Genomic DNA, 21,712 nt, shown 5'->3' on the forward strand with positions numbered 1-21,712 from the left:
AGTATTCATCCCTGATAATGTGCTCATATGTATGTGATAGTTTACATTTAAAGTTCCTGGGAAACACCAAATATTACTGTAGTTTCTTTAGTCGTTAATTTTTTTTCCTGGCATTTAAATATATTTTGTTAGAATTTCTCTTTTTGTAACCTTTATATCATACTTGAATCATATTTTTAGTTCTGCTGTTTGTGCAATTATATGGGTAACTTTGGGGATATTTTTGAAATTTCCTAAATTATACCTTTCATTGTCTAGACAATCCTCCTTATAACCAGAAAGTCTAGGATGTTAATTTTTTGCTGAGTTTCCTTTCTCTATGTCCACATCAGTTCTTCCGTGTTCAGACTTTAGTGATTTTGTTTTTATCACTCTTATGCCCTTTGGATGAATAAAATGAGCACTGTGTAATATTTTTGTTTTTGATGTTTTTGGTTTTGGTTTTTTGGTTTTTGGGTTTTTTTTTTTTTTTTTTTTTTTGCCAGTCCTGGGCTTGAGCTCAGGGCCTGAGTATTGTCCTTAGACTTTCTCAAGGCTAGAGCTCTACCACTTGAGCCTCAGCACCACTTCTGGCTTTTTTCTATGTACGTGGTACAGAGGAATTGAACCCGGGTCTTCATGCATGCTAGGTAAGCTCTCTACCACTAGGCCAAACTCCCAGGTCCATAGATAAACTTTTTTTTTTTTTTTTTTTTTGTGAGTCATGGGCTTGAGCTCGGGGCCTGAGCACTGTCCTTGGATTCTCTCAAGGTTAGAGCTCTTCAACTTGAGCCTCAGCACCATTTCTGGCTTTTTTTCTATGTATGTGGTACCGACAAATCGAACCCAGGTCTTCGTGCTTGCTAGCCAAGCACTCTACCACTAGGCCAAACTCCCAGCCCCATAGATAAACTTTTTGAAAGATAAAAATCTTTGAAAATACTACACAGTTGGGACTGGGAGTTTGGCCAGTCTGAAATTACCAGTCTGGTGATTTCTAACAAGTTTTAAAATAGATAAAGAACTTAAAGTGGGAAGAGCCAAGTTGTATTTTTAATAATAACATTTGATGTAAAACGTTTTAAAGGAAATTTCAACTATACTTTTTTTTTTCCGACGGTGGGGCTTTAACTCAGGGCTTGGGTGCTGTCCCTGAGCTCTTTCACTTAAGACCAGCACTCTACCACTTTGGGCTACAGCACCACTTCTGGTTTTCTGATGGTTAATTGAAGGTAAGAGTCTCATGAACTTTCCTGCCCGGGCTTTGAACTGTGACTCTCAGATCTCGGTCTCCTGAGTAGCTAGGATTATAGACAATGAACCACCAATACTCGGCTCAAGCTCAAATTTTATTATTTCATCTAGTAGCCATTTAAAAGCCATTATAAGCCAGGCTTAGGCCTGTAATCCTAGCTACTTAGGAGGCTGGGATCTGTGGATCAGTTTGAAGCCAGCCCCTGCAGGAAAGTCCCTGAAACTTATTTCTAGTAAACTACTCAGAAAAAGTTGAAAGTAGCACTGTGATTCAAGCAGTAGAGTGCTAGCCCTGAGCACAAAAGAGGCTCAGTACAGCACCTAGGACCAGAGTTCAAGTCCCAGGACCAGTAAAGTAATAAATTAATTAAAAACAAGAGAATAATAGGGAAGAAATACTTTAAAGATGCCCCACTTCCCATTTTCTAGAGGTTAATTAGAGATAAGAGTCTCAGGTCCTTTTGTGCCTGGGCTGGCTTTGAATCTTGATCCTCAGATCTCAGCCTCTTGAGTAGCTAGAATTACAGGCATGAGCCACCACGCCTGGCTTTTATTGTCTTTTTTATATGAGCTCAACTACAATACCTAGGTCCAGGTGATTATATCACCATAATTAGGTGAGGCTATGTAAGAATACTAGGTTTTCTTTAAGTGTTTTGCAGTTTTCCAAGAGGCATGCCTTCTGCAGTTATTGTTCAAGCTTTGTTTATTTGTTTTTTTTTTTGCCAGTCTGGGGCTTGAACTCAGGGCCTGGACATTGTCCTTGGTCACTTTTTGCTCAAGGCTAGTGCTCTGCCACTTGAGCCACAGTGCCACTTCTGGCTTTTTCTGTGTATGTGGTTTGGGACCCAGGGCTTCTTAGATGCTGGGCAAGCATGCTACCACTATGCCACCCTCCCAGCCCTGAGCTTTGCTTTTTGCATTTGGTATCACAACATATTTTTGTTTGCAAACCTATACTTTTACAGTATTGCTGTTGTAGATACTGTTGAGCCCCAGGGGTGCCCTTGTCTTTTGTTCTTGATGTTGAGTATAGTTCTGGAAAGTGTATCAGTGGGGAAAAGACTGGGAAGACTTATTAAAATATTTTGCTCTGTGAATCTGCTCAGTAGCAAGCAATGTCATGTTCTTGATGCTCTGTTAAAATAGACTTCTTCATGCAACATTGCAAATTAATAATTTCATGCCTTAATAACTTCACTTTGTTTTCTCAACCCTATTTGGTACCTAATGATTGTTTTTAAAAATTTAGCTTGCATTAGATAACCCTTTTTTATCATTTCTGATACATTGAAATATGTAGAAATATTTAGGCTTTGAGCTACTGCTATATCAGTTTGATTAAGCTTTATTAACCCAAGATGTATGAATGATCCACAGACTTTTAGTATGCTAATCTAGTTGCTTTGTGTTGGAGTTTACTGTGTTTCCATTCTTCTTGGGTTTCTCTGGTTCTTCAGGATGTTGGGAAGTCTGGCATCTATAATTCCTGAGAGGAAGAATGCTCATCATAGTATTCGGCAAAGTTTGGATTCACATGACAATGTTGAAGTGGAAGCTGCTGTGTTTGCTGCTGCGAACTTCTCAGCACAGTCAAAGTAAGCATAGGCCTTTTAATACTTTAGCTTCTCAAAAAGAAGATTTGAAGAAATAACTGTATTTTCAAGAGATTTACTTATTGGGAAAGTAAAACTTAATACATACGGCATAAAGGTTACATCAAATACTGGTTTTCAAAAGGACAAGATCAGAATGGATGAGTTAGAGGAAGCTCTTTATTGGATAGCAACTTTGTCCATTGAGGAGCCATTCATACATATTGCACATGTATAATCCTAGATAGTTACCTCTAATATTCAGCTGTTTTGCCCTTGAGCCATGAACAGTTTGGTAAAGACAGTAACTTAAAATGAATTTTAACATATTCAGGATCGCATGTCCTATTATCTTACAGAATGGTTTTTAAAAATCAGTGAAACCTTGAACATGACTTCACTGCCATGTTTAATTTGCTTATATATATATATATATATATTTTTTAATATTATCCCTTTTATGTAGCTTTGTCATTTGGAAGCACGTTCCTGGTAATAAATTTGAAATGATTTGAGTATGTGATTTATCTGTTTGTTTGTTTTGGATACAAGTCTTGGGGCTTCAACTCAAGCCATGAGAGCTATCCCTGAGCTTTTTTGTTTAAAGCTAGTGCTCTACGACTTGAACCACAGCTCCACTTTTGGTTTTTTGGTAGTTAATAGGAGCTACAAGTCTTACCAACTTTCCTGCCCAGGCTGGCTTCAAACTGCAATCCCTAGATCTCAGCCTCCCAGGTAGCTAAGATACAAGGGTAAGTGTCCAGCTATTTAGACCCAGAAGATAAGACTAATCAGCTTTTTTTTCTGATTTTAATTATATACATTTTTCTCTTCAGGTGTTCTTACCAGAACTTTAGACTAATAACATTACTTGTTAGGAAAGACTAGAGAATAAAAAGGGGCTGGGAATATGGTCTAGTGGTTAGAGTGCTTACCTAGCATGCATGAAGACCTGGGTTCAATTCCTCAGTACCACATACATTGAAAAGCCAAAAGTGGTGCTGTGGCTCAGGTGGTAGAACGCTACCCTTGAGAAAGCCCAAGGCCAGTGCTGAGGCTCTGAGTTCAAGCCCTCAGGATTGGGGGAAAAAAAGTATAAAATGGCTCATGCTTGTAATCCTAGCTATTCAGGAGGCTGTGATCTGAGGATCAAGGTTCAAAGCCAGCCCGGGCACAAAAGGACCTGAGATTCTTATCTCCAGTTAACCTCAAGAAAATGGGAAGTGGGGCTTGGCTCAAGGGTAGTGTTGGTAGCTTTGAGCTGAAGAGCTCAGGGACAGCATCCAGGCTGACTGAGTTCAAGCCCCATAAGACCCCCCCCCTCTAATTTTTTTTTTGAGAATACATATGAATAAATACAATTCTTTGAGAATTTTTTTCTGAGAGTGATACTGAAAGAACTTTTAAAAACTGCTTTTATTGAGTTAAGAGTTTTTCCTGTAAATAATTATGTGATTACTACTGTCAAATACTTCATAATCTATTAAATATATACATCCAGTACTTATAACAAGTTTTCACATTGAGTTCTAAATTTGGATACATTTATAATTTAGTGGGTAAGCTGTGTGTGTGTGGTGTGTGATGTGTGTGTGTGTGAGATAGAGAGAGAGAGAGAGAGAGAGAGAGAGAGAGAGAGAGAGAGAGAGAGAGAGAATGTCTGTCTGTGTCTGTGTCCTGGGTCTTGACTCTGTTCCTGAGTTTTTTTGCTTAAGACTAGCAGTCTATTAATGATTATATATGAAAATCATTGAAGTTCACTTTTTCTCTTGTGCTATCGAGAAACTTTTTATTTCAGCTGTGGAATTTCTGATATGTCTTGGGAGGTGATTTATGGTTTATGGAATTGATGACGAGTAAATACATTAGTTAGCATTCATGTAGAAACAGTGTTTTAACATACCATGCTTCCATATGATCGCTTGTATTTGTGATATTAAAAGATATTGAATTATTATAGTTAAAAAGAAAGCCTGAAGGGCATATGTAAATATATTGAAATGTGAGATTAGTGAACTGTGTGATTTTTAAGATTGAGGTTTATTTACCTCTTTTCCTAACCAGTACTGATGCATTTTTGTTTTAGTATTATTTATTGGTTTTAGATTTTGGATAAATTAGAAATGTACTACTATAATTATTTATTATCCTAACTTACTATTTTAATTGGTTAAGATTTTATACTTTTGAAAGCTAGCCATTGGGTCAAGAAGCAAGAATAGCAAGCACCAACTGCCTCGAGGAATACAGGCAGGCATTGTCGGTGAGAGTAGTGCCCTCTAGTGGTGACTGGTGAACTAAGCCCTCAACCTCAGAAAGGCTTAGCTGCTCTATGGCACAAGCCAGTTATTAGAAAGCAGGAATGTCAGCCCAGTGTGTTCATACCGGGCCGGGGGTATGGGAAGGTACAATTGAAATATTATTTTGTCTAGTTTCACTGTGATTAAATATTTAAGATTAATTTTAAATTTAGTTTTTAGATGTTTAATATTATTAGTCAAAAGTATTATCAGAATTCTAGTTTAAGTTTATTGACCCTTAATGCTTGTATTAGGCATTTAAACTCTGAGATGTTATAAACATTTTTGATACATTTAGTGAAGAAATATTCATTGTGTCTGGGTTCTGTTCAAAGAACCAGAGTATCGGGGCCAGGAGCATAGCCTAGTGATACAGTATTGCCTAGCATGCACGAAGCCCTGGGTTCTATTCATTGGTACCACATATTCAGAAAAAGCTGGAAGTGGCACTGTGGCTCAGGTGGCAGAGCCCTAGCCTTGAGCAAAAATGTCCAAGGACAGTGCCCAAACCCTGCGTTCAAACCCCAAGACTTGCACAAAAAAATGAAAAGAAAAAAGGAAAAACCGCAATCAGAGAATGCAGAGTAGAAATAGATCAGGTCCTTGCCAAGTGCCAGTGGTTCACACTTGTAATCCAGCTACTAAGAGGCTGAGATAGAATCAAAGTTCAAAGTCAGCCTGGACAGGAACGTTTATGAGACTCCTTTCTCCAATTAATTCTGACTCAAGTGGTAGAATGATAGCCTTATGCACAAAAGCTCAGGAATAATGCCCAGACTTTGAGTTCAAGCTCTAAGATAGGCACACGCATGAAGAAACATCAGGTCCAATTAACACACAATCATTTCAAATATTAGTGTTAAGACAGAAGAAAATGATGATGATGGAATAGCCTCAGTGTACTGTTTTAGCAAAGGTTGTTGGGGAATATTTTTCTGAATAACATTTTGGCCAAAACTGAGTGAATGAAAAAGATTCCTCATTCATAAAGCTGAATGATTCAAGCACGAGGAATAATAGATGCAAAAGCTCTTTGAGATGGGAAATAGCTCTCTATATGTACCTAATATAGGATACATTTTTGATACTTTTACTGTTTTGTAATGACCCGTTATACTATTTTTTGTTTTTGTTTTGAGACGGGGTCTTGCTATGTAACCCAGATTGTCCTAAAGTTCTCTGTGTAGCCTAGATAAGCCTCCAACTTGAATTTTTCCTGCTCTGCCTCCTGATGCCAGGGTTGTAGGCTCTATCATGTCTGACCTGGTTGTACATTCTGACAACTTTCCTGTTGTCCTGTGCTTATTTTACAAATAATCTATAATGTGTTAACAAAATATCTTTATAGAAATAATAATTGGTGCTGGGAGTTTGGCCTACTGATCGAGTGCTTGCCTAGCATGCATGAAGACCCGGGTTCGATTCCTCGGTACCACGTACATAGACAAAGCTGGAAATGATGCTGTGGCTCAAATGATAGAGCTCTGGCCTTGAGAAAAACCCAAGGACAGTGCTCAGGCCCTGACTTCATACCCCAGGACTGGCAAAAAAAAAAAAAAAAGAAAAAGAAAATAATTAAAGATTCTCAGCGTTAGGTAATATTTCTGTTATGATAGCACTTTGAAAAATACACATAAAAATTAAGATTTCTAACTTTAACTAATATGGCTTTTAAAGAGATTCTATCTGTATATCCAACTGTATTCTGTTATTTCAAACCTAGTCTCTTTTTACATGCATGATGTTAGGAGTTGGTTTTATTGCTTATGTACTCAAAACTTGTGTGTTAAAAGCTTTTCATATAAGTGAAATGTGTATCTTAAAATGTATTCTGTAATAGTGACCTTGATTCTCCGACAGCATTACTAAGATACAATTTCAACAACATTCACAAATCAGGGAACCTTTCTTTAAATGTCATCTTAGAGTAGGGTTGACATGACCCTGTTTGGTGGTAAAGGATGGGGGGATTTTGTTGTTGATTTTCCTCTCGTATGTGGTTCTGTGACTTGTCTGGCACCTGACCCTGGCATATTCATTATGATTTGGAATATTGTATTTCTCCCATGCTAATTGTATTCTGTATTCAGTTCTTTAAATTTTCTGGTTTTCAAAGATTTTATTTTTTTCTATTCTTTCTTTCCAAAGGGATTTTGCTGTTGGAATCTGTAACAAAATCAGTGAAATGATTCAAGGTATGTATACTTCAATTATTAATATGAAGCGATTTAATGGGATTTGTTAATGATGTATTTGTCAAGAACTTAGCACACATGAATTACTATTTCTCCAACTAATATTGAACATCTATTTGCTAGAACTGTTTTAGGTACTTAGGATACAGAATTGAACAAAACAAAGACTTTACCTTCATGTAACTGACTACATTGCAGTTGAGAGAAGGAATGACAGTACACAGATACAGAGATGACATAAACTCTGGGGGGAAAGGGAGATGGGAGGATAGAAAATCCCAATAGTCAGTGCAAAACAGGAAGTGGGGGGCATGTATTTTACATGAATTTGTCAGTGAAACCCTCTGATACAATGAAAGAAGGAAGGAGTGAGGCATGGAGATGAACAAGAAAATATTCTGATCTGGTATAAAAGTGTTACTTGGGAACTCTGGGGTTCTCTGTTAATCCTTCAGTGTCTTCCACATGCAACTAGAATCAGATCCAAATCCCTTGCCATAGGCTGTGTGGCCCTGTTTTTCTAATTTCACTTCCTAAATCCCTGTGTCTTAACCTCCAATGTCTTATAGTATTTATTAAAGGCAGCTCTGGGGACTACAGCATTGCACAACCAAAGAACACTATTTTCTAGGTATTCTTTTTAGTTTTTATTTTTTTGCCAGTCTTGGGGTTTGAACTTAGGGTCTGGGCACCACCCTTAAGCTTCTTTTGCTCAGGGCTAGCTCTCTACCACTTGAGCCACAGTGCAACTTCTAGCTTTTCCTGCTTATGTGGTACTTGTTGGGGGCTGAGTAACCCCATGTCTAATAACTTTATGCTGAGACAAGGCAAGGTGCAAGAGGCAGGGCGCAAGACTTGATTATCATTGGTTACAAATGTGTTATTGTTTGTCACTCTCTGCTGGGACCTGGGTATATTAGCTGAAGGGACTTCCTCAGGAGGGGGGTTTTTGGAGAGAAATTTTCCTGCCTTGATGAAGCTGCGTGGCGTCTCTGTTCATGCTCCGGGGAAGGAAGGCTGAGTGCGGGAGGACAGTGGGCCCTCTCCTTCCTCAGCTTGGACTCCTCGGGGTGTGTTTTTCCCCATCCCTCCTAGTCAAGAGGGACCGGGGACGAAGGACCTGGACAGTACTGAGGAATTGAACTCAGAGCTTCATGCATGCTAGGCAAGCACTCTACTACTAAGCTACATTTCCAGCCCAGTTACAGACTTTTCTGCCGGAGCTGGCTTTGAACTGTGATGCTCATCTTAGTCTCCCCTGAGTAGCTAGTACTATGGGTATTAGCTACCGGTATCCAGCTTAATTGAGCACCTTTTTTAAAATTGAGTGTCTGCTGCATTAGATGACATCTCATTGAGGATGTGCCACAATCTGCCATGAGGAAGGCCTAGAGTAAGGAAAATACTTAAGAGACTCAGAACAATTTCAGTCAAGAGATGATAGTAGAAATGGATCCACATGATAACAAGTGTGATGACAGTCATCTTTGAGTTACAAGTTAACTGTGTAACCAATAAGATGTACTGTAAGTTTAGAAACTGGATCTTAAAATGTGAAAACACTCTGAAAGTCTGAGGAACTATAATTTATACTAAGATGGGAAACTTTTTAGAGATACATTTTTGGGATGAGATCAGAAGTTCTCTTTAGACTCTTATTAAGTATGACATGCTTCTAGGTCACCCTGGTAGTGGACAAACCCAGTAGATCATGTGTTGTATATGTGCCTGAAGTTCTGGGATGGAGAGGAGGGGAGTGTATTTAGTATTTAGGTGATAATGGATACCAAAGGATTATATCACGTAGGAAAAGGTACAAAGAATAAGAAGAGAATTTACTGCCAGTTCAGGGGAACGTCAAAAACCAGAATATGACAGGAGACTATGGAAGAGATTAAGAAGGGAAAGTGGCACTGTGACTCGAGTGTTAAGAGCACTATCCTTGAGCTGAAGAGCTCAGGAACAGCTTCAGGTCCAGAGTTCAAGCCACACAGTGAAGAAAAACAGAGATTAAAAAGGAAGAGCCAGAGAAAGAAGGGAAAACCCAGGAAAAGAGTGAAAAGCAGAAGGGTCAACATGTGAAGTTCATTCAAAGATCCAAACAAAATCACATGAGCATCATGTGACGCTGCAGGGGAGAAACCAGGGAAGAAATACTCAGATTTCACTCTTCCATTTCTTGTTGGAGCTCTCTGCTCAGGCCAAACCTTACTGTTAAGGGTGAGATTGTTAATAGAAACCAACATTGCTTATTAAATGCTATCTTACACTCTTAAGTATTATTTCACAGTGGGAAAACCAGTGGTCTGCAGAGTATAAATTAGCTTTGGCATGATTTGTAGTACACGATAGTTGACACATTTTTGTTCTCTATCCCCACAAAGCTATGTTATAGAAGAAAAATCTGTTTAGCTCCAATGCTGACAGGAAATGATACATTGGTGTTAGACTTTGTGGATATCTACCTGTATTAATTAATCAAGGAAAGGCATTTCTACACACAGTTCAGAGAACTTCAGAGCTATTCACACCATCCATTCACATCCTGACCTTGATTAAGTTGTTGAAAATAATAATATTAATTTAATCAAATTGTAGCCACTGAATGTGTTACATGTTTATGTATACATTTGTATGTGTTTAGTGTTTTTAACATGATGTGAAAAGAAGTAGGTAGGAAATATGACCATTTTCTACTGTGCCTTTTGGTGGGGGGTACTTTCTACTATCAATATATACTGGGTGGTGGGGTTTTTTTGTTTGTTATTAGTGTGTGTGTGTGTGTATGTATGGTACTGGAATTTGAATTCAAAACTTCATGCTTGCTAGATAGGCACTCTACTGCTTGAGCTAGGCTTCCAGCCCTTTTTTGCTCTGGTTATTTTGAGATAGTCTCATGCTTTTACCTAGGCTGACTTAGATCACAGACATGCTAGTTCAGCCATAGCTGGTAATATGCTACTACATCTAGCATTTCCTCTTGAGATGGAGTTGCAACTGAACTTTTTTTTTTTTTTAAACCAGGACTGGCCTAGAATTCTAGTACTCCCAGTCTCAACCTCATGAGTAGCTAGGATGATAGGCATGTACCACTATATCCAGCTATTAGCTTAAAATGCATTGAAGTCCCTTTTTCTTTCCTTTTCTTTTTTCTTTTTTTGCCAGTTCTGGGGCTTGAACTGAGGACCTAAGCACTGTCCTTGGGCTCTCTCAAGACTAGCACTCTACCACTTGAACCACACCACCACTTCTGGCTTTTTCTATATATGGTATCTAGAAAAGAAGCCAGGTCTTCATGCATGCTAGGCAAGCACTCTACCACTAGGCCAAACTCCCAGCCCTCATCTTGAACTCTTTTTGCCTGCGACCCTCTGTCTCCTCTGATCACTTTCTCCAGCATAGCTAGGATTCCAGATGTGAACAAGTGCCTGGACAACATGCAGTTTTATAATCATTAACAAATTAAGAGAATACTTTTGGGGGGAAAAACAACTTGAGTTATCAATCTGTTGTACATAATTATCTTTAATGTTATAAGTGATATGGTCTGTTTATTTTTAAATGGATATTTTGCTAAATCTGTACCATTGTTAAGAATAATGGTCAGAGCTCTGAAAATTCTTTTTGTGTCTAGGCTTAGCTACGCCAGTAGACTTGAAGCTGAAGTTGATTCCCATCCTACAGCACATGCACCATGATGCTCTCTTGGCTTCCAGTGCTCGGCAGCTTTTACAACAGCTAGTCACGTCCTATCCTTCCACCAAAATGGTGATTGTTTCTTTGCACACTTTTACTCTGCTTGCAGCTTCATCTTTGGTTGATACACCTAAGCAGGTAATCCCAGTTTTCTTTGGTCTGCTTATTCTTCAGTAAACAAAACATAAGATAAAAATGAGGAAGTAGCTCATAGTATTTGGTGATCCTAAAGTTCCTTTTTCTAATAAAGATCAGTTGAACCGGGTGCTAGTGGCTCCCACCTGGAATCCTAGCTACTCAGGAGGTTAAGATCTGAGGATCATGGTTCAAAGCCAGCCCAGGCAGGTAAGTCCATGAGACTTATCTCTAGTTAACCACCAGAAAACACAAAGTGGCACTGTGGCTCAGACTGGTAGAGCACTAGACTTGAGTAAAATTGCTGGGGGATAGCACCCAGGCCCTGAGTTCAAGCCCTGTGACCCACCAAAAAATAAATAAAAAGGTCAGGTAAATAATGTTTTTCTTCTTTTGAACCTGGGTGTTGTCCCTGAGCTCTCCGGCTCAAAGCTAATGCTCTACCACTTGAGCCACAGTGCCACTTCTTGTTTTCTGGCGGTTAACTAGAGATAAGAATCTCCCATGAACTTATCTGCCTGGGTTGGCTTTGAACAGTGATCCTCAGATCTCAGTCTCCTGAGTAGCTAGGATTACAGTTATGAGCCACCAGCACCTGGCCAGTTTTTTTCTTCTTTAAGTTCATAGGAGTGATTCTTGGAAGCCCTAGAGAAAAATGAGATTTTGGGGAGTATATGACAGGATGTATAGTTGGCTATAAGGAATGTCTGTGAAGTGATAGTTACTGTATTAGAACCTTACATAAATGATAGTATTTTGAACACCAGGAGAAAGAGGCCCAAACCTGGCTCCACTGCTACTATGAAAAAAGACAGCTTTGATTTGAAGGGAGTTCTTTACCAACTCTTAAGTTTTACTGAACTATACTTTATCCCTAATAATAATAATATCAATTTTTTTCTTAACATACATTAGTTGTACAAATGAGGTGGTTTCATTGTGTATAATGGTAATTTCAGTGATGGTATTATTATTATTATTATTACAGTTCTGGGCTTGAGCTCAGGGCCTGAGCCCTATCCTTGGACTTTCTCAAGGCTAGAGCTCTACCACTTGAGCCTCAGCATCACTTCTGGCTTTTTTTTATGTATGTGGTATCAAGGAATCGAACCCAGGTCTTTGTGCATGCTAGGCAAGCACTCTACCATTAGTCCAAACTCCGGCCCGAAGATGGTATTATTTATGAAATGATACAACTGTCTTTATAGATTCAGCTTTTGCTGCAGTACTTGAAAAATGATCCCAGGAAAGCAGTAAAGAGACTTGCTATTCAAGATCTAAAATTACTTGCTAATAAAACACCACATACTTGGAGCAAGGATAATATTCAGGTATGTAGCTCTTAAAACATTAATATTTTATATAGGAAAATATAACATTACAATATATCATTTTTTGCTGGATATGATTGAATACACATATAATCCTAGCTTCTCCAGAGGTGGAAAATATATTATCTCAGCTATAAGGGAGGCATAGGAATTATAGGTAAGAGAATCAAAGCCCAAGCCCAGGCAAAAAAAATCTGAGGTCCTATCTAAAAGAAAACTAAAACCAAAAAGGATTGATTTCAAATCGCCATGTGCCCAATTCCAGCCTCTTGAGTAGCTAGGATACCAGGTATGAATCCTTGGCACCAGGCCCCACCCCTGGGCCTGGGCTGTCCCTTGAGGCAAGCTCCACATCCTGTTCTCCACTGCCAACCAGCTCCTTAGAAATAATTTATCTAAACTGGCACAGTGGCTCATGCCTATAATCCTAGCTACTCTGGAGACTGAAATCTGAGAGGATCAAGGTTCAAAGCCAGCCCTGGGCACAAAAGCACTTGAGACTCTTATCTTCAATTAACCTCTAGAAAATGGGAAGTAGGCTTGGCTCAAGGGTAGGGTGGTAGCCTTGAGCTGAAGAGCTCAAAGACAGCACCCATGCCAAGTTCAAGCCCCATGTCCCACCAAAAAAAAAAAAAAATATATATATATATATGTATATACATATATAGATAGATAGATAGATAGATATTTCTAAGGAGTAAAGTAGAACATAATAGTAGAAGTGTGGAGAGGACCAAAATGGCTTATCTTGTGGTGGCAGGAAGCACAGAGGAGGAAAGACCAGGACAGATAGACCTTTCAAAGACACCTCATCCCTGCCAGTGACCTGCTTCCTCCAGCGAGACTCCACCTTCCATAGCTCCACTGCGTCCTGGGAAACACTAACTCAGGGTACAGCATCTGGTTGAACAGTATGTTAATCTAGCATAGAGGGAGAAATTCAGACCACATAATGAATGAGGTGGCAGCCAATGAGACAGAGACATCATTTGAAGAGATGGTTGTTGTTGATATTAAAAGTAGTCCTGGTAAGAACAATTGTGTACCATTTAATGTCCTTGAGACAGAAACTTGAACCAGACTTCATCATTGAAATATAATTGATGTGCTATCCCTAGAGAACTTCATTTGCTCTGTTAAGCTTTCTTACTTTAATCAATGAGCCTTTAAATCATTTTATACTTCCCAAGGCTATTTTAGATATCCAATAATGTGCTATATGACAGAAAGATAACATTGTAAATAATTTACCAGAAGATTTTCTGTTTCATTTTTTAAATAGTAATATTCTTGTTGAAAATTATTAGTATCTTTATTCAGAATTACTGAATTTTGTTGAAAATTCTTGTCTTTTTTTTCAAACATAGATTTCAACCATATTTCCTGGCATTTAAAAGCTATGAAAGGGTCTATAGTAAAATATTTCTCCTACTGTTCTGCTATGTGCACAACCACCTTTTTTTTTTTTTTTAAAATTTTGTTAACACTGATTTTTACATCATATTTCAAATTTCATGTTTAACAAACAAGAATTCAAGAAGGGAATCTATATGCAATTACGGGCACTTAGATTTTAGAACATAATTAAAATTAAGCTGAGGGTTTGTATGTCATAGATGCATGTTAATCTATATAATAAAACATGTCTATAGAGTATATATCCCATCATAGATTTTTATGTCTATGTAGTAATGTTTATATCTCTAAGACCATGTCCATAACCTTGGGTACCCAAATATTGAGTCATCGATCTTGTACTGTTTGAATTTAATATCCTCATATTAAGGATACCATGCTCCTTTTGTTCCTTTGGTCTTGACTTATCTCACTCAACATGATTCGCTCTAGTTTCATCCACTTTCCAGCAAATGCCAGTATTTTATCTTGTCTGTTAGCTATGTAGAATTCCATTGTGTACATATATACCACATTTTTTTGTATCCATTCATCTGCAGTAGGGCATCTGGGTTATTTCCATCGCTTGGCTATTGTAAACAGTGCAGAGATGAACATGGCTGAGCAGGTGTCCATATCATATCCTGGGTTATGATGGTATGGCCGGATTGTAGGAAAGGTCTATTTTCAGTTTTTTAAGAAACCTCCAAACTGCCTTCCAGAGTGGCTGAACTAGTTTACATTCTCACCAGCAGTGCAGTAGGGTTCCTCTTTCTCCACAACCCCGTCTACATTTGAGTTCAGAATATTGGCCATTCTAATTGATATCTTAGGGTTGTTTTTATTTGCATTTCCTGTATGACCACCGATGATGAGCATTTTCTCATATAATTTTTTGCCATGTTAACCTCTTCTTTGATAAGTCTCTCTTTAGTTCCCTGGTGCACAACTTTTTTTTTAAAACATAGTGGCAAGCAGTATAGTTTCAAGTATGTCTTTCTATAGATTTTTTTTTTTTTTGATGAAAACTAGCAAGTCTTTGTTTTGTTTTGTTTTATTGGTTGTGGGGCTTGAACTCTGGGCCTGGATGCTATCCCTGAGCTCTTCAGCTCAAGGCTAACACCCTATCCCTTGAGCCCCAGAGCCACTTCCAGTTTTCTGGTGGTTAATTGGAGATAAGAGTCTTAGGTTCTTTTGTGCCTGGGCTGGCTTTGAATCGGGATCCTCAGATCTCAGCCTCCTGAGTAGCTAAGATTACAGGTGTGAGCCACTGTGCTGGGCAAAAAATATTTAATAAATATTTTGTCCCATTGTTTACACAAAGAAGTTGAGATTCAAAGTTTTCAGTAATTGGCTCAGATCACAGAAGTGACAAGTGGTACAGCCAGAATGTACAGGCAATATATGTATTTGTTAAGGTCTGGGCATGTTGCTCAGGGGTACATGCACAAGGCCCTGAATCCAATCATTAGCATTCCTTTTACCCCCAAAAGAAAACCCAAAATATCTCTCATCTTTATCTTCTAATCTCTATTCCTGCCTCCAAACTCAAAGTCTGGTGTAATTTGTCTTCACCACCTACCTCAATAATTACTCTTGGTTGTAGCGCCTAACTGTCATTGTTAATTTATTGTGCCATCACTGGAACAATCTTCTCTAACTCTTCATATGCCTTTATTTATTTTATTTTCAGCCCTGGGGCTTGAACTGGGGACCTGAGCTCTATCCTTGTGCTTTCTCAAGGCTAGAGCTCTACCACTTGAGCCACCACACCACTTCTGACTTTTTCTATGTATGTAGTACCGAGGAATCAAATCTGGGTCTTCGTGCATGCTAGGCATGCACTCTGCCACTAAGCCAAACTCCCAGCCCACCATTATTTTTCTCTATGGCTTTCTTCTATTAAGTTTCATCAGGTTAAACTTACTCAACCTAATTGGGCTCTGGTGGCTCACTCCTGTAAGCTACTCAGGAAGCTGAGATCTGAAGATCATGGTTCAAAGCCAGCCTGAGCACCAAAGTCCATGAGACTCTTTTTTTTCCATATATTTTTATTTTAATTAATAGAAGGTTACATTATATTAACCAGATAGAAGGTGCATTACTTCACAAACATTGATAACCTTTCTTATGTCTTGGTCCCCATATCCCTCCATGAGACTCTTATCTCCAATTAACCACTAGAAAACCAGAAGTGGCTCTGTGGCTCAAGGGATAGGACAATAATAGCCTTGAACTGAAGCGTTCAGGGAAGCACCCATGCCCAGAATTCAAGCCCCATGACTGACCAAAAACAAACAAACAAACAACAACAAAAACGGGCACAGTGGCTCACACCTGTAATCCTAGCTACTCAGGAGGCTGAGATCTGAGGATCAAGGTTCAAAGTCAGCCTGGGCACTAAAGACCTAGAGACTCTTATCTCGAATTAACCACTAGAAAATTGGAAGTGGGGCTATAACTCACAGGCGAGGGTGGTAGCCTTGAGCTGAAGAGCTCAGGGACAATGCCCAGGCCCAGAGTTCAAGCTCCACAACCAACAGGAAAAAAAAATTACTCAACCTGACTTTTAAGGCTCTTGATAATCTGAAGCAGCTCTCACTGTCTTAGTTTTCATCTATTTTGAATACCTCTCTTTTAGCCCACAAATAAATGCTTTATATTCTGACCTAATTACAAAGTTTTTGTATTACCTAGACTTTCTTTCCCTTCCATTAGCAAAACCCATGGGCATTTTCCCATTCTATCCATGAACATTTTTGCTGCTGTTACTCTTTTCTACATAGTTACTAACTAGGTTTATCTTTCAGCAGGAAATGTGTGCATACACATAAGTTTATAGGACTCAAAGATGTTCAGTGAAGTCAGGTACTGGTGGCCCATACTGATTCATTCATACTTTATCCAAGTTTATTTGGTTTTTCTGATTCTGAAGGTCACTTTACATTTAGTAATCATGTCTTAGGCTCCAGTTTGACAGTTTGGCTGGGTGCTGGTGACTTCCATTACCATCCTAGCTACTCAAGACGCTGAGATCTGAGGCTCATGGTTTAAAGCCAGCCCGGGCAGAAAACTCCCTGTGAAACTCAAATCTCTAATTAACTACTCAAATGGGAAGTGGTGCTGTGGCTCAAGAGATAGAGCACTAGCCTTGAGTACAGAAGAAGGTCAGGGACAACACACAAGCCCTAAAAATGACAAAAAACAAAAAGAAGTTTGACAATTTGATTTTAATATATCACTTTTCTACGAGCTAGAAAATGTAAAGTCAACAGCTCAGAAGTAGACTGATGTTTTCACTTCATGTTCCTCTGCATTTCAGGCACTCTGTGAATGTGCTCTCCAGACTCCTTATGACAGCTTAAAACTAGGAATGCTGTCTGTGCTTTCCACACTATCAGGGACCATTGCCACCAAACATTACTTCAGCACAGCTCCAGGTAAGGTAGAGACAGTGTGCTAAGTCCTTTATCCTTGGTTATGTCCCAAGTTTGTTTCTTCTCTTAAGCTAGAGAAGGTTGTAATTTCATTGTATGCTAATGATGTACTTGAAGATGAGTTTTTTTATTAGCATGCATTAATTTCAAAAAGGGCAATTTAATATTAACATTTCTATACATGTATAAAACAATGGATTCCATTTGATCTTGCCAATCCCTTCACAATCTTGGGGAAGTTTCATAGTTCTATTTTCATATTTGCTGGCAATCTATTGAAGATGATTTCTTGACTCAAGAATATTATTCTTATGATTTGTCCTTTTTTAATATATGTGAATGAAACAATTTTTTTAGAATGTTTGAAAAACTGGTTTAGGGGGCTGGGAATATGGCTTAGTGGTAGAGTGCGTACTTAGCATGTATGATGCCCTGGGTTCTGTTCCTCAGTAACACTTTAACAGAAAAAGCCACAAGTGGCTCTGTACTTTAAGTGGTAGAGTACTTGAGCAAAAGAAGCTCAGGGACAGTGCCCAGGCCCTGAGTTCAAGCCCCAGGACTGGCAAAAACAAAAAAAACAACAACAAAACTAATTAGAAGCCAGGTGCTGGTGGCCTAAGTCTGTAATCTTAGCTACTCAGGAGGCTAAGATCTGAGGATCACACTACAAAGCCAGCCTGTGCAGGGAAGTCCTTGAGATTTATATATGCAATTAGCCACCTTAAACTGAAAATGGAACTTTGATTCAAAAGTGGTAGAGTTGTAGCTTTGAGCAAAAAAAGTTCAGGATCAGTGCCAGGCCCTGAGTTTAAGCTCCATGTCCAAAAAAACCAAACAAACAAAAAAAAAAAAAACCAACGTTTTTTAATTAAATAAATTGGTTAGCTGACAGGCATCTGTGGCTCATGTCTATAATCCTAGCTACTCAGGAGGCTGATATCTGAAGATTGTGGTTAGAAGCCAACCCAAGCAGGAAAGCCTAGACTTTTATCTCCAGGGTGGTCAAAGATGGCCTTTATTTATAGAAGAGACAGCTTAATTCTTCATGTAACTCAGACAGCTTGGGCTTGTTCTCGGAGTGCTAGCTAAAACCAAAAGAAAGCAAACCAATACACAGCTCTTTTCAATATTTCATGTTTCCACTTACTGTCTTGTTGATAAAAGCAAGTCACACGATCCAGCGCAGATGGATGTGTTGGGCATGCCTATATGGAATACAAGAGAGATTTTCACAGCCTTATTTATAAATAATTAGTCATATATATCCAGTTTTCTTTCAGTGAATTATTTTTCTGCATAAATCAGCCAGTCACTTATATCCTTTCCTTATAATTAACATTCTTGACTATCATAGTTTAAAAGAGCTATTTAGCAGTCTTGATAGTATCTTACGATTGGTAAGATACAGATATATACAAGGGAGTTTTAAAATTGAAACAGGCTTAGAAAAGTACATCCAAAGTCTTATATAAATATATTTGCATTGTTAAATATTTAGTTACATATGTGTGTGTATGTTCTGATTCCATTTTTTAAAAATACCAAGCTAACCTGATGATATGATGGCTTGGTGAGGCTTGAACTCGGTCTAGATGTTGTCCCTGAGCCCTTTTGCTCAAGGGTAGCCCTCTACCACTTGGAGCCATAGCTGCTTCCTGTAGTACATACATACTCTTTAAGCAAGAAATTTGTCCTTTCATTGAAATTTGTTAAGATGTGGTTTTTATGGAATTAAGCAAAAGATATTAAGTGCTAAACTAAGTAATGTTCATTAAACCTCTGCATAGGCAGTTTGGAAATACTTGTTAAATTACAGTTGACTCAGAAATTCCACTTGAGGGAATTTGTCTTATTTATATATATTCATGCATTGAGTGATGATATATATACAACATTACAGATAGCATCAATTTATGTAACAGCAAAATATTGTTCATTAATGGAGGACGTAATAGCATCATAAAAAGGTCCATTGAGAGGGAACTCATTAAAAAATTACGATAGATCACTGCATTAGAAATTGGAGCAGTTTATTAAACAAAATAAATGGCATGGAACAATCTCTGTAAATAAATATTTGAAGAAAATTATAACAAGATGCAAGCTCATATATAAAAAGGGGAAATGAAAGGAAAAGATAAAAAAGTTCTCGTTACCTTTTACTATACTTTCTGAAATAATCTTCGTGTATGTCTGTTGAGTTATTAATAGCGTTCCCTTTATCCTTGAAAAATGTGATCATTCACGGGGGTTGATGTTGACAGGAATTATGAAAAAAATAAGCAGAGGAAAGGAAGAAAGACTTGTAAGAAACTGAAGATGCTTAATTGTCCTTATTGTTCTTGAAGATGACCCAGTTATAACTGAGAACTTCTCTTTTATAAACTAAAATCTTCATAAATCCTCATATTATAGAATTTCAAATATGAATTTGAAAAAGTGCTATAATCTGTAGCACCCTTTCCTTTAAAATATAAAGTACAGGAGTAGTGTATAGGTTTATGACCTTGATGGAAGGATACTGAAAAATCTTTGAACTTGATCCCCAAATTTTTCCAATTCTATAGTCATGAATTCTTACATAAACTTTAAGGTTATCAACAATTTGGAGTTAAAGAAAAGCCAATAAATATTTCTTTTTTATCTCCTTGAAGGAATGGTCTTATCTGACAAGCAAATAGTTTAACTTAGAGCCATTTGGACTAACATAGCAGTGCAAGTTTAATTTTTGTAGAACTTCCATCTCTAGATATATGTAAAGATTTGCATCATCAAGAAGAACATGCAAGTGCATCCGTTGGCTCAGAATCCATTATAACTCCCAGTATAGACTATGGTTGTTTTGGCCTTCATTACAAAACTGTAATGATGTCATAGGCACATAGTGTGTAACTGTAATAGGGCAGTTTAAGTATTAAGTAATTTGACAGAGGAAACAAATGGTGATATATGTTGTTTGTTTGTCTGTTTATGTTGGTCATGAGGCTTGAGCTAAGGGCCTGGGGTGCTGCACCTGAGCTCTTTTGCCCAAGACTAGCAAACTACCATTTTGATCCATAGCATCACTTCCAGTTGTCTGGTGGTTAATTGGAGATAAGAGTTTCACAGACTTCCTGCCTATGCTGGCTTTGAACCATGATTCTCAGCTCTTAGCCTCGTGAGTAGCTAGGATTATAGGCATGAGCCACCAGCACCTGGTTAAGGTAGAACATTTTATTAAATATTCCTATTAGAAGCCAGGTGTGGTAGCTCACACCTGTTATCCTAGCTACTTGGGAGGCTGAAATCTGAGGATCAAGGTTCAAAGCCAACTCAGGCACAAAAGGACATGAGACTCTTATCTCCAATTAACCTCTAAAGATTGGAAGTGGGGCCGGGAGTTTGGCCTTGTGGTAGAGTGGTTGCCTAGCATGCACCAAAACCCAGGTTCCATTCCTCGGTACCACATACATAGAAAAAAGCCAGAAGTGGTGCTGAGGCTCAAGTGGAAGAACTCTAACCTTGAGAAGGTCCAAGGACAGTGCTCAGGCCCTGAGTTCAAGCCCGGGACTGGCAAAAAAAAAAAAAAAAAATGGAAGTGGGGCTTGACTCTAAGGTAGGATGGTAGCCTTAAGCTGAAGGGCTCAGGGACAGCGCCCAGGCCGAGTTCAAGCCCCATGACCATGACCCACCCCCCCCCCCCAAAAAGGAGATTTTTCTCAAAACTAAAGAACACTAAACTATAAACCATTTTGAACTTTGTGATCAATTATAACCTATAATCTATATATAATTATAACCTATATAATCTATGTTTCTTTTTCTGCTTGTTTAGGAAATGTAGGTTCCTCCCCCAGATCCTCTGATCTAGTCAAATTAGCCCAAGAGTGCTGTTACCATAATAACAGAGGCATTGCAGTGCATGGAGTTCGAGTCCTAACTAACATAACTGTCTCTTGTCAAGAAAAAGGTGAGCTTGGCCAGTACTGACATGTATGAGTTTTGAAATGGAATTGGAACATAGCAATGCAAGTTTAATTTTTGTAGAATTTCCACCTCTACCTGTATGTAGAGATTTCCATCATCAAGAAGGACATGCCAAGAAATAGTGGATACATTTTAATATATTCCTAACATATTTTGACTTAATGACTTGAAAAATTTATGTTTAAGAATAGAAAGTTCATTTTGGGCAGTTGATCCGTTTTGATACTTATTTGATCTTCATGAAGATCCCAAGCTCAATAGTCTTCCTTGTCCCCAATAGCCTTTAGCACTGCTTGAATCCTGACCTGTATTGGTCTCTACACTGTTGCTAGGGTCCTACACTAACTCAGGAAACTATCTACAAGTTATATGTTGATTCTGATTTGAGCAGTTGTCTGTTTTACTTGGAATATAGAGTATTTCTCCCAC

At 38.4% G+C, this 21,712-nt stretch overlaps 1 protein-coding gene across 3 annotated transcripts in view; it reads left to right on the top strand.

Moving 5' to 3' along the window:
• The window catches only part of LOC150058424 (integrator complex subunit 7), a 51,900-nt gene that overhangs the window by 8,420 nt on the left and 21,768 nt on the right, over window positions 1-21,712 (top strand). For all 3 annotated transcript variants that reach the window (XM_090341234.1, XM_090341235.1, XM_090341232.1), the window contains 6 exons: window positions 2,694-2,831; window positions 7,277-7,323; window positions 10,958-11,157; window positions 12,363-12,485; window positions 17,203-17,320; window positions 21,132-21,266. In XM_090341234.1, the coding sequence (XP_090197360.1) occupies window positions 2,694-2,831; window positions 7,277-7,323; window positions 10,958-11,157; window positions 12,363-12,485; window positions 17,203-17,320; window positions 21,132-21,266 (761 nt within the window). The remainder of the gene's footprint in view (window positions 1-2,693; window positions 2,832-7,276; window positions 7,324-10,957; window positions 11,158-12,362; window positions 12,486-17,202; window positions 17,321-21,131; window positions 21,267-21,712) is intronic.

The sequence above is a fragment of the Megascapheus bottae genome, chromosome 10 (genome assembly GCF_031878675.1).
Source record: "Megascapheus bottae isolate mThoBot1 chromosome 10, mThoBot2.hap1, whole genome shotgun sequence".
NCBI lineage: Eukaryota > Metazoa > Chordata > Mammalia > Rodentia > Geomyidae > Megascapheus > Megascapheus bottae.